At 53.9% G+C, this 13,134-nt stretch overlaps 3 protein-coding genes across 3 annotated transcripts; 1 reads left to right on the forward strand and 2 right to left on the reverse strand.

Annotated features, from left to right (window-relative positions):
- Positions 1-3,572: 3,572 nt before the first annotated feature.
- Positions 3,573-7,882, forward strand: ssdA (mRNA-binding translational repressor SSD1; the record flags this gene model as incomplete). The annotated part of the gene is made up of 4 exons (XM_025716171.1): positions 3,573-3,669; positions 3,738-6,715; positions 6,780-7,786; positions 7,843-7,882. 4 exons carry the CDS (start codon positions 3,573-3,575, stop codon positions 7,880-7,882), a joined length of 4,122 nt encoding a protein of 1,373 aa, XP_025571337.1.
- A 758-nt stretch (positions 7,883-8,640) lies between these two features.
- Positions 8,641-10,773, reverse strand: BO80DRAFT_415450 (putative ubiquitin conjugating enzyme E2). The gene is made up of 3 exons (XM_025718142.1): positions 10,537-10,773; positions 10,124-10,453; positions 8,641-10,051 (listed from the first exon to the last, which is right to left on the reverse strand). The coding sequence occupies exons 1-3, from the start codon at positions 10,537-10,539 to the stop codon at positions 9,038-9,040; spliced, it is 1,347 nt and encodes a 448-aa protein (XP_025571338.1). The 5' UTR covers positions 10,540-10,773; the 3' UTR covers positions 8,641-9,037.
- Positions 10,774-11,470: 697 nt separating this feature from the next.
- Positions 11,471-11,924, reverse strand: BO80DRAFT_448702 (putative GPI anchored protein; the record flags this gene model as incomplete). Its single annotated transcript, XM_025721696.1, has 2 exons — positions 11,471-11,794; positions 11,859-11,924. 2 exons carry the CDS (start codon positions 11,922-11,924, stop codon positions 11,471-11,473), a joined length of 390 nt encoding a protein of 129 aa, XP_025571339.1.
- Positions 11,925-13,134: the final 1,210 nt, after the last annotated feature.

Below are 13,134 nucleotides of genomic sequence, written 5' to 3' on the forward strand. Positions count from 1 at the left end.
AAAATTAATCAACCTTCCGTATATACCATAGCTCTCATCACACGACCTCAAGGTGATTGGGGCTTGTTGCCGCTAAGTGAGCGGAGAGACGAGATTCAAAATGTTTGAAGATGCAGTAGATGCAACTATATCCTATCCACGCGTACAATTGAATTTGGAGTTCGGCTATTGAGGGAGGTAGGTGCCGACTATCTGAGGTCGCATTCCGTGGGATGGAAGGAATGTGTATGAAGCGTAAGTCACGCTGAAAGATCGTTGTTCTGCACTGCACTGCAACAATTGGAGGAACTTCTGTCAGCAATTCCGCGCCTGAGACTAACACGCACTGGAACTAGTTGCATCGGATCTTTAACTTACAACCCGAGAGAAAGTGGAAGAAGAATCACGCGATATGGGCCAGGGCAGCCAAAGACAGGACTGACTGGACAGACAGGGCCCTAGAAAACGATATCAAGCGCCCACGACGGCCGTCGGGTGATGAAGCGAGGGATTGGACTGGGAACCGCCGATTTGGAGGCGATGGCTGTTATGCGATCTTCGAGCGAGGCTCGAACGTTTTGCGGGAAGAACACAGCTCCGATGCTGAGTCAGCCCAGCAGCTCCAGTGGTCTCAATGCGCGCCCGTAAGCCGCCCGAGGCTTGGGGGGCCGGGCTAGACAAACCAGGCAAACAGGCGAAACCAATGGGCCGGAGGGAAGCACCGCTTACCATATTTACGGTACGACGGGGCAGCTACTGCACCAGACCGACCAGCTAAACATGGATCGCTCGGTCACCCGTTCCTCGGTCGGAGGGGGATGGCCTGGAGTCCGGCAGCCCTTTTGCATCATCGTGAACATCATGGGGTGCGCGCCACGACGGGGAAGCTAGGGAAGCCCATCCGAGACCTCGCGTATATTATTCCTGACTGACTAGCGCTCCTCAAGGCTAAGTAGGTCTCAGTGCCTTCCAACTAATCTGTCTCTCACACCCCAACACCTTTTCGCCCACCTCGTCGGCCACCCTTGATACATGGTCTTGTCAGGAGCCCCGCCAAACGCCGGCTGTGGGCCCAATAACGGGCCACTATTGGACCGGTCGCAGGCTCGCAGCATCAGGGAGGGTATCGATACCATTGGATACGTATCACGCCCGCACCAACTGAACCGGTATCTGCTATCTTTACGGAGCAAGAAGAGAGAAGACCGGTGACATCTGCCAGTCCCAGAATTAAGGCCACCAATCCCAGCTGCCTGCATGTCATTTTCCCCTAGTATCGACTACCTAGAAGCTGGAGACGATTCCCCATATTGATTGTGGATACTTGGAGCCACGACATACTGAGAAAAGCATGCAGCAGCTTGCCTCTAAGAGGAAGAAGCGGGCAGTGTGGATATCGAATAGCAGAAAGTTTCGATACAGCGATCGTACCAGATATAGCTCCACGGGTACTTACCGCCTTCTGCCTTCTCCGGAGTTGATCTTCGGCCGTTGAGCACGCAGTTCGTCATCTACAATGCCGAAGGATTGAGGGGTGATCTTCGCAGGGTGAAGGCGTGCCCAACATCAATGCCTCCTACTCCAGGTCTGAGAACCCAAAACAGGCTGATAAAGCGAGAGAAGGCCGATAAAGTGGCATCGCCATCCAGATGACATGCCGAGAGCCAAGATGCAATGAATTCCCCCGAGCCAGACCCTGTTGGTCTCCAAGTATGGTAACTTTGGTTTAGTGACAAGTTAACTGCACCACTTCCTCGGATTCGTCTGCGGCGAGGGTCCTTCTGGGCGGGAGTGCCATTCATCAGCGACGTGAATAGGTCAGTATGATCGGAAATGTGTCCAAATGGGTCAATGACGGTGGGAAGCTCCTGAGAGTCGGCCAGGACTCCGTAGTCGGTCTGGCTGTGTGTGGTCTTCCCTGATGTTCATCGGCCTTTTCCCCCACATCTCTAGGTAGCTGCTATATTATTGTTGTATTAACCTGCGTATTGGTTGAATGCCCTTTTCTCGCTTTAGACCTATTACTTGGGAGGATTATATTAGGTATTTTTTTTTCTGGTCTGAGTATTATTACCCTGCTAGAGCTACTAAGCAAAGTAAGCTACTGGATGCTGCTGCAGTGCTGCTCACCACTACGACGTGCTGCTGCTACTAATAGACTAACTCAACTTCTTTCTCTCCTCCCTCTTCACCTTCACCTCATCCTCTTTCTTCCTTCTTCCTTCCCCTCCCCCTCTTCTCTCTTCTTCTTCCTTGACAGTCCCTCTCCTTTGGATTTTCCCTCCCCTCTTTCCTCCATCGCTCCTGATCATTCCTTCAGGTCGACGATCCCACCTCCCTGTATCATCACCTGGCCTATCTGTCATTCTCTCTCTGTCAGATATCTCTCTGCCTCGTGTCTTTTTTTGGAACTCCCAAACCCAAGAGAATCGTATCAGTACTATCTGGTGGGAGGAACTGTTCTTGTGTTCCCCCCGTGCTTCAACGGTTAAGCGCCAACTCAATAAGCCTTTCAATTCAGGACTGAGTTGCCCCCCCTTTTCTGCTACTGAGGAGACCTCCGTTCTCTTCCGTACCATCAAATCCCACTTCGGTCAAAAGTCCCCATCATTGGAAAATTTGCAAACCAATTCGAAAAAAAATCATTCTTCCCATATTCCAAAGAATATCCCAGCAAGGAAAATTGGAAGGGTAAAAGGTCCCTCCTTTGCCTGAAGCTTGGGGATTCTACGCCGTTGGTCGCTTGACGAATGGCAGTTGGGGTCGACCGACAAGAGCTTCCATCCGCTGACTCGGTGCCTCCCCCCTCCTCTCTCTTCCTCCTCCTAATCTCAGCTTCCCGCCGATTCGTCGAGCTTCGTCCTCTCTTTCGGTCCCTGCTGTCTCCCGGAGGCTGTCTTTCAATTCCCCCCCCCCCCCGCCCGGTGCCCGTTCATCGCAATTTTGCTTTCTGTTTGAATATATTGCCTTGGCTTCTTTGATTTGGGGCTCTTGCAACCCCATCTCTGTGAGACATTCACCGGTCACCGCTGCCTTCGCCTTATAACCGTGGCTATCCCGCTCTGTGCAAAAAGGAGAAGTCCGATAATCAGATCAACTTCAGATCCCTTCTGAGCCGGACGATCGTTAAAAGGTAAGCTCAATTGAAGCCGCGTGCCTCCCACCGCCAATCCTTGCTCGTTTCCTTTGCCGGACTGTCTGTGTTGCCCCCCTCCATTTGTTTCGCTTCCTGCCAGTTGTACCTTGGTTGATGTCACTTTGTATGGGGTAATCGCAGCTTCCGTTGCCCACAATCTTCCCCTCCTCCTTCCCTATGTAACCCCCTGATATTGTGGTTTTCATCCCCATATCTTCCCTATACTCACTGCTCTTCCCTTATCTTCTTCGCGCTTACTGACCTATCGTTCGCCTCCAGTATCCTACAGGTTCACCCCTCGTTGTTTCAGACTGCCTCCGATCGGCCTTCCTCAATCACAACCCACGACGAGTGTGACTTCCGTCATTCCTAACATTCTCTCACCTCCGAGGCGGTCCATTCGTCCTCGTACACTTGACTCTATACCAAAGACCCCGTCGATTCTTTATCTGAGAAGATGGATCAACAGGGACAGTCCGGGGTCCCCGGCCCCGCGGGGCGCAAGCTCCATATTGCCCACAGAAGAAGCCCGTCGGAACTCACTCCCCTCATGAGTATGTGGATTCCAATGTAGCTTCATGCACGGTTCTCTGCGGATAAATGCTGATAGTTGTGGCAACAGTGGAACAGCTGGCAATCCAGCAACAGATCGAGCTTCTTCAGCAGCAACAACAGCAAATCGCAGCTACACATCAGCAGTACGTTAACATGGGATTGTTACAACCACAGCAGCTAGGCCAGGTCTCAGCATTCTCGCCCTCTATTCAGGGCGGTGCTTCCATGGGAGGCGTTTCCCCTCAGTTGAATGCGTTCCAGTTCCCGCAGCTCGCCCAACAGCAGCTCGGTGTGCCTATGAACACCTCGACCCAACACTCGCACCGTCGCAACCAGTCCGCCCTCCCAGGTCTCGGTATGGGTCCCCCTCCGGCCCCGTCCTCGGGAGCTTCGGGCTATTCCGACTATGGCCAACAACAACAGGGTCATCAGCCAAAGAATGAGAATGGAGGTCATGGGCGTGGACGCGGGGGCCCCCCTGGCGGTGGCCACCAGCGGCGCCACTCGCTTGCACTTCCCGAAGCCAAAAAGGCCGCGGAACTCGCTCAGCAGAAGAGAACAGCCTCCGGCTTCCAATTTCCCGCACCTAGTACCCCTGGTGGTGATTCTGACAATACTCCGGGCTCTGACGACAAATCAACCCCCACCTCGATGCAGGCTCCCCAGGGGTTGGGCCTTCACCGCGCAGGTAACATCAGGGCTGGCGGTCATGGTCGGAGTCAGTCAATGGCCGTGGGCGGCAACCGCGGCTCTCTGTCTGGCCGTGGTGCGGGTGGCTTCCAGTTCCCCCAGGCTAGCGACGGCGAGAATCAACGTCGTGGCAGTCAGCCCGGCCACGCGCGGTCTTCATCCAGAAATTTCGACGGCAATTGGCGTCAACCCAACAATCAAGCTCAGAACCAGGATCAGCCGAAGAGCTTTGGTCAGCAGAGCGGTGGTTTCCAGCCTGGCCACCGTGCTCGTGCTTCAATGAACCAGTCCATTGGCTCCATTGGGTCTTTCCAGTACCCGGGACAGCCTCAGCTCATTCAACTACCCCAAGGTCAGGTAGTCATGGCCTCGCCACAGATGTTTGGTGGCAACCAGCAACTCAATCCTCTGCAGCTTGCACAGCTTCAAGCCCTGCAGCAGAATGGGCAGCTGACCGGCCAAGGTCTTGGTCTTCAGGCTAGTCAACATGCCCCGCCGCAGCTGTCTGCCCAGCAGCAGCAGCAGCAACAGCAGCAACGCAAGACCCTCTTCACTCCTTACTTGCCTCAGGCCAACTTGCCTGCGCTGCTGAGTAACGGTCAATTGGTTGCCGGTATTCTCCGTGTGAACAAGAAGAACCGCTCCGATGCCTACGTAACGACTCCCGACTTGGACGCAGATATCTTTATTTGCGGTAGCAAAGACCGTAACCGTGCCCTTGAGGGTGATTATGTTGCCGTTGAACTTCTGGATGTAGACGAGGTGTGGTCGCAGAAGAAAGAAAAGGAGGAGAAGAAGAAGCGCAAGGACATTACGGAGGCTCGTGCTGGCAGCAGCGCCGGGGCGGACAAACTGTCTCGGTCTGACTCCGGCCCCAACGGGGACCGCCAGGAGGTTGGACCTGATGGCAGCATCCGTCGCCGTGGCAGTCTCCGCCAGCGACCAACTCAGAAGAAGAACGACGATGTCGAGGTAGAAGGCCAGAGCCTTCTCTTGGTGGAAGAAGATGAAATCAGTGATGAGCAGAAGCCACTATATGCGGGCCACATTGTGGCTGTTATCGAGCGCATTGCGGGGCAAATGTTCTCGGGAACCCTTGGCCTCCTCCGTCCCAGTAGCCAGGCGACGAAGGAGAAGCAGGAGGCCGAGAGGCTGGCCAGAGATGGTGGCCACGGCCGTCAGCAACAGGACCGCCAGCAGGAAAAGCCTAAGATCGTCTGGTTCAAGCCTACTGACAAGCGTGTTCCTTTGATTGCGATCCCTACCGAACAGGCTCCTCGGGATTTCGTTGAGAAGCACCAGGAGTACGCCAACCGCATCTTTGTTGCCTGCATCAAGCGTTGGCCGATCACTTCCCTGCATCCCTTCGGTACCCTTGTCGAGCAGCTTGGAGAGATGGGCGACTTGAAGGTGGAAACGGAGGCTCTTCTCCGGGATAACAACTTCGGCTCTGACGAGTTCTCTGATGCCGTGCTCAAGAGCATTGGCTGGGAGGACTGGTCCGTTGCCAACGAAAACGAGGCGCTTTTGGCCTCTCGTCGGGACTTCCGTCAGGAGGCCACTTTCACCGTCAACCCTAGCGGTACCAAGGAACTCGACAATGCGTTCCATCTCAAGCCTCTCGCCGATGGAAAAGTGGAGATCGGTATCCACGTTACCGACATTGCCCACTTTGTCAAGGCCAACTCGTTGGTTGACCGCGAGGCTAAGAAGCGGGGCACTGCTGTGTATCTCGTGGACCGCCTGGTGAACATGCTCCCCACACGTGTCTCCACCGAGCTTTGCGCTCTGCTGCCCGGGGAAGACCGTTTCACCGTCAGTGTTGTGTTCAAGGCCAACCCCGAAACAGGCGTCATCGACGACGATGTCTGGATCGGTAAGGCCATGATCAAGAGTTCTGGTAGACTCAGCTACGAGGAGGTTGATGCCGCAATCCAGGGCACGTCTGCCCTCGCTGTTCCCGGAGTCTCTGCCGACACAGTCAGGGCTTTGTACGCTATTACGTCGAAGTTCAGGGAAGCCAGACTCGGCAACCGGGTCTCCAACATTCCCCCTCTTCGTCTGTTGTATCAACTGGATGACGAGAATGTGCCTGTTGAGTATAACATCTTCAACTCATCTCCGGTCCGGGAACTTGTGGAGGAGCTAAGCTACAAGGCCAACTTCCTGGTAGCTCGCACATTGGTTACTGCCCTGCCGGAGAAGGCCTTCTTGCGTCGCCAGATGTCGCCAAACGCTCGCCGCCTTCACCTCTTCGTTGAACGTATGAACAGACTTGGCTATGGCCTGGATCTGACTAGCAGTGGAACCTTGCAGAGCAGCCTCTGCCAAGTTCAGGACGACGATTTGCGCAAGGTCAGTCTTAGATCTTAATCACAAAAGCCAGGCTAGTGTTCCCCTTAACTAACAATGATCACAGGGCATGGAAACGGTTCTTCACAAAGCCATGCAACGTGCGAAGTACTTTGTGGCTGGCAGCGTGCAGGATGATCAGCGTCAGCACTACACCCTGAACTTGCCTGTTTACACTCATTTCACGAACCCCTTCCGCCGGTATGCAGACATTGTCGTCCATCGCCAGCTGGAAGCCGTTCTGTCGAACGGTGCAGTTGAGTTCTCGGATGACTTGGAGTCGTTGACCAAGACCGCCGATCTCTGTAACAACAAGAAGGATTCTGCCCACAATGCTCAGGAGCAGAGTGTCCATATTGAAGCCTGCAGAAATATGGATAAGGAGCGACAGGAACTTGGTGGTGACCTCATCAGCGAGGGTATTGTGATCTGTGTTTATGAATCCGCCTTTGACGTCTTGATCCCAGAATACGGCTTCGAGAAGCGTGTCCACTGCGATCAATTGCCCTTGAAGAAGGCTGAGTATCGCAAGGACTCGCGTGTGCTGGAGCTTTACTGGGAGAAGGGTGTGCCGTCCTCGGCTTATATTCCTGAGGATGAACGGCCGAAGCCCGGCAACTCCCGTGCGGCTCAAGCTGCTGCGGCTGCACGCGAAGCAGAAGCTGCCAGAGAACGTGCCCGTGAGCGCGAAGAAGCCATGCGGAGACAGACAGAGACCAGCACTATGTCCGCTGACGATGCGAATGCTCTGTTTGATGACGATGATGACGATGTCTCCGAAGTTACTGAGATGGCTGCGGGCGTCTCATTGAATTCGTCTGCTGACCGCTCAACTCAGAGCATGCCACCTTCGCCCACTCGCAATGGCCATCTTCAACAGGCTCCTCACCGGACGCGCTCTGACCCGAAGATCGCAACGCTCAGCGGTGATGCTCCCGAAGCTAAGTTGACGAACAAGGAGAAGTACCTGCGGTTGTTCAAGCTCAGGGAAGAGGATGGAGAATACATCCAGGATGTCACCGAAATGACCCGTGTCCCTATCATCTTGAAGACTGACTTGAGCAAGAGCCCTCCGTAAGTGCTCCATTTCACCGACCATGTGAATTCTTACAGCTAACGTGTGCTCGCAGGTGCCTCACTATTCGCTCGGTCAACCCCTATGCTCTGTAAACGGACCAAAAACGAATTCACTTCTTCGGATGTGTTCTATATGTTTGCGCTATGGATTTTGGTCTTTGCTTGGTGGATCATCAGGGTGGTCGTATGATGGTGAACTTGCAGCTCGATTCTATCCATTATCGCCACTGGTTCCCGCATGCATACCAGCCAGCCTCTCCTTTGCAGTAATATTGCTTTAATCAGCTTAGCGTGTTGTTCTTGATTTTATAATTGCTGGGGACCTCGCAGAGCAAACAGTGGATCTCTTGTTCCGAATTATTTCCAGATCAGTCTTGCAATACGGTTGCAAGAAGACCAATTGTGGAGTACACTGATCTTCTCACCAGACGTCTGGATTTGAGGCCCAGTGATTCGGGGAGGATGAGTCGGGGGGACTCGGGAATGAGATGATACGAGATGTGGTTTCATCGCTTGTACTGATGGGAAGTCGGTTACGAGGGGTACCTTGGGAAAATTTGTCTATCCATTCTAGCTAGATATTTGCATAGCTTATTATCAATAGGTTGTTTCGGATAACCTTCCTCTTGACTTGTAGAAGCAACTACTCCGTAGGTCAATCCAGATTCAGAATCACAGCTCAACCACGGCAGTTTAGTCTTGAGGCTTAAAATACTACCATCAAGTATCGCTAGTACGCAATCTGCTACTTGGCAGTCCCTGCCGAATCATACATCAACGGCCCAACGGGTCACCTTATACTAACGCACTTACAAAGCGAATCACATCACACAATCATGTCATAATAATAGATGCAATGAATGTCTACCTACTCCGTATTGCTAGATGCAATTCATGCATGAAACGAATCCAAGCCAACCAACCGGACATAAGTGAGTGGCAATGGACCAGTACCAACCAGTACACCGTGGGGTATGCAAGAGAGCTAGCTATGCCTGAAAAGATAAAGAAAAAGAGACCCCCTCCGTGTCCATAATGATATCCATATCCATCCATTTTCGTTTCGCACGAGAACGCCGAACTAAATGTTGAGAAGTGAATGTCTCGGGGGCATAATGAGAGTCTGCGGGTGCAGCTGGGGTATTAAATGTGGTTGTGGGGAGATGTGGGATGTGAGGGGCAGGATAGGTAATTGAGAAGTAGACGGGTAAATATGTACCGCGAATGAGGGAATAGGTGGGTAGACTTTCACAGTCTGCGGATGCCGATTCGAGGCTTGGCCTTTTTGCCATTTGGCGCTGAGACTTTTCGCGAGCCCATTACCGGTCTTGATAACCTCGAGCCAGATGGGGCTGATGTGGATGCGGATGGAGTGAGAATGGTGGGAGGATTGCTGGGATGAAACATGGTTATTGCTGGGTCGTTATCTTTCAGTCCGTTGAGGGCTCGAGGGTTCTCTTTGCCGTCACCGCTGGCTCGACGCACAAAGGCAAGATCCGCAGGGTCGGGATCGTCTTCGAAGATCTGGACATCTTCGCGTATCCGACCCGACGAGTTGATGCCTTTGTCGAGGACGGAAAGCTTAGGTGACTTCCTCTGCGGAGAGTGGCTGCGGTCAGGGATGTCGCTGGGGTAGTTCGCTGCGATATTCTTCTCGGATGCGGACATGCCATCCACGGTCATGTCTTCTGTGTCCATAGCAAATGGGTCGTCCAGGTCCATTGGCAGTGCCAGCACAGATAGCGGTCGTTTGCCGAAGGCGTTTTTGCGAATGTGAGGTAAGGCAAGTCGTACCGGGGAGGGCGATAGAGAAGGGTCGTTTTCTTTACTGGCGTTGGTGGAGGTTTCTGATTCATCGTCGGAGGCAGTCGTGTCAAGGGTATCGTGAAGTTCTTCGGGTTCCTGCTCCTGGTATTCAATGGGTGTAGAGGGTTGATGAGAAAATGCTCGAGAGCTCGAGCTCTCTTCGCCACTGTTCCGGGTGATTCGCTTCTTCATTGTAACAGAGGCAATCCTGGTCCCCTTCCGTGGTCGTAAGGAGCGAGACTCCTCTTGTTCTGCTGGAATGACTGCTCCGGCATCTTCGCCTCTCGTTTTCGCCTCGGATACTGCTGAGGCTAGCTCTGGTGGGACAGGGGCGTGGATGGAGGTCATCAATTTTGCTTGACGAGCAAACGCATCGTAGTTTTCTTGGAGCAGTGCGCCGGCTGCACAGTTCAAGGCGGAGTCGGGATTAGGATAAATCAGGAGGCAGGAGATGGTCTAGATTGCGTTCACTGTCAGATTATGCCCCAGTCTATTGTGTGTTCTGCACGCTAGGAACGGAATACATACGATCAAGACATCCTTCAAGGTCAACGTGGACTTCCAGTCTCGCTTCAAGGTATCCACGCAGACCGCTCCTGTCGACTCCTCCACATTTGGATGCCATATGCGAGTCCGGAAAGTCGCCTTCGGCGGGCTCTTGGGATAATCCTCCGGCATTTTCAAGTGTAACCGCCATAGACCCTGCGAGTATGGCGTACCCTGGGGCCCGGCCAGGAGAGTGGTGAGCTGGGTGAGGTCGTCCCCTGTGGAGGCCTCGTCGGAGGGAAAGATGTAATTGGGAGGAAGTTCTTCATGCAAAGCGGCATGGTCCGCTGCGAGACGTCGTAGAGATGACACCTATCGGACGATACCGTGACATTTAGCGATCGTCGATCAAGACAAAGGGAAAATCAATTGACATCGGGTACCAATAAACTCACCATACTTGCGTCTCCCCAGCGATGTCGACCTCAATTTCGAGGCCGAATGGGTCTAAAGATGAAAGCAAAGTCCGTCTGAATTCAAGGGTTGCACTGTCTCTGATTGTCCGACGGCCCCTGTCGATCCCAGCAAGTGACACAAGCGAAAAATCCGTTTGTGGAGATGGTTCAATGGCAGTAAGGTGTGCAGACGATGGCTCGGTCCCGACCCGTTGCCCCCGACGGCCCTGTTGCCCGCTCTTTGTTTTGATGATGTTGAACTGGCCGCCCTAGCCCCGATTGGGATCCCAAACAACGCGCGCGGTTGCGGTCACGTGGATTTCGCGTCGCTTGCACGCGTTTTAGGAAATGTAATTGATTACGGCGGACTCGGTACTTCACCGGCCGGGAGTGAGACCTGTCAGATGTCACTCCCCAATATCTGGGGTCCTCGAGAACTCTGGGAACAACAAACGGCGCCTGTACGACTCAGGGGTGCCCCCATTAACGTTCAAAGCCCCGTAGTCAAATCCACACTTCTCCCATGTGATGGAACGGAGCAGTGACACGACTATGTATCTACACTCTATAAATGAATAAGTGAATGAGCTTCAAGTGAAGGTGGGCTCTCGAATCCTAGTATTTACCATGTCCTCATTAAGCGATTAAAAATTACTAAGAAAAGAACTCGTATGTGCGCCGCATTATGCCTCTTTGTGAACAAGCGGTGAACGTTGAAAGGAAGAACAGAAAAGAAAATCCTTCCCAGCAATGTTACATATGTCAGAAGAAAACTGTAAAAGATCCATCCCCTTCATATCATCGCACCACGCTTCCTGCAGCCCACCAGGGAAAGTTCGATCGCCATGGGTATCAATATTCCCAGGACACTGGGGTTCGAGACGGTCGAGACTCAACTCCATCGAGGAGCAGGGAGGAAAGTCGCCCTTTCCGTTTACAGGAAAGCGGCGAGAGCAGCACCAGCCACGACGGACAGACCGACGGGGCCGGCGGTGGCGAGAGGGACACCAGCACCAGAGGAAGTGCTAGTGCTGGAGGAGCTTCTGCTCGAGGAGTCGCTGGTTGAGGTGGAAGAGTCGGAGCTAGAAGTCTTGGTGGAGGACTTGGTGGAAACGGTGGCAGAGGCGCTCTTCGACTTCACGAGGGAAGAAGGAACCCCGCTGGATCCAACCAGGATGCTGGAGGCTCCCGCAGGCAGGGATCCCTGGGTGGGGATGACGGGAGAGGAGGTGACAGCAGCGGAGGGCTGGCCCTGGGGCTATACTTGGGTCAGCATGGTACTCTTAGGCAGCGTTCAGGAGTATATCCAGGGTTGTGCTTACCACCGCAACGGAGGACTGAGCAGCGGCGAGGGCCGAGAAAGCAACGAGGAGGATGGAGGAACGCATCTTGCTAGCGAGTGGTAGTCTAGATCTGGAGGATCGGATAGATTGGGTGGATCGTTGCGGAGGCGATCGGTAGACTAGCGAGTGTCTTCAAGAGCGAGAGGATGAAGCGAAGGTAGAGGTTCGTGGAACGACCGTGGGGGTTGCTTTATATGACTTGGGCTAGGGAAAGGGACGCAGAGATGACAGGCGCAGGGGCAGCCTTTAAATAGAGTCAGGGTAGGGGAAAAAAGCAAGCGCAGCAGCAGCAGCAGCAGCAGCAGCGGTGCCATCCATCCCTCTCCATCAGCCCTGTCTGCAGCTGCTCCTCCCTCGTCCTAGTGGCAATGGAGGGAGGGATCCACCGGACAAAGGGCAACATCAGCAGGCCGGGACCGCGGGCCTGCATTATTGGGCCAAAGTGAGAATCTGAGTCGCTGCCCGTGGCTGAGAGGCGGGCCGGCAAGAACTCAGCGTGCAAGGCGATGCTGGAGAGTGGCAGCCAAGGCCCGGCATCAAACCACCAGAGTCGTACTAAGCTCGCCCGAGACGGGACAATGGCCGGTGAGTCAGCATTCTAAAGGCCTCCTCCGCAAGAGGTTTGCGTATGCTTCTGCTATTTTTGGTGGCCATCGGAGCACAGCGTCAGCGGCCGCGCTCCACTCCGGTGCGGGCGCCCCGCCAATGATGGTCCTGATCCTATAGATCTGCTGCTGGGTTGCGAATCATCTTGAAGGTAACCAACCGGCCGGGGACTGCGCGGGAGAAAATGAAATTTCCCTCTTTCATCTTCTTTCCACTTGGGTCCGGATAGCCCACTGATCCATAACTACGATGCAATTTCCTCGAGACTCGCCTCTACATTACTACACGCCTGGCATGCGCAGCCGAGAGACCTTCAATCCAACGGAGGAAGCATGCCGGCCACCGCATGAATCCCTGGTCTTGCCCAGCCACGCATTCAAAGCTTGTCATACGAGGTACGTCCGACCAGTCTAGCCTCCCATGGCCATCGTCGCAAGCCACCCGAGGGGTCACTGACGGGTTCGACCGACCGGTCGCCTTGGGGGGGTGAGAGAATTGCAGTCACGAGCCACGGCAATAGTCTCTTCTACTGCCACATCCTGTTGTCCACGTAACAAAACCACGGCGACGCATCATCCTGCTAACCCTCGCACTGGCTCTTGACGTAAGATCATGACGAGCCCTCGACACCACCACACACCAGAACGTG

This window comes from Aspergillus ibericus, assembly GCF_003184845.1.
Source record: "Aspergillus ibericus CBS 121593 unplaced genomic scaffold BO80scaffold_49, whole genome shotgun sequence".
In the NCBI taxonomy this organism is placed as follows: Eukaryota; Fungi; Ascomycota; class Eurotiomycetes; order Eurotiales; family Aspergillaceae; genus Aspergillus; species Aspergillus ibericus.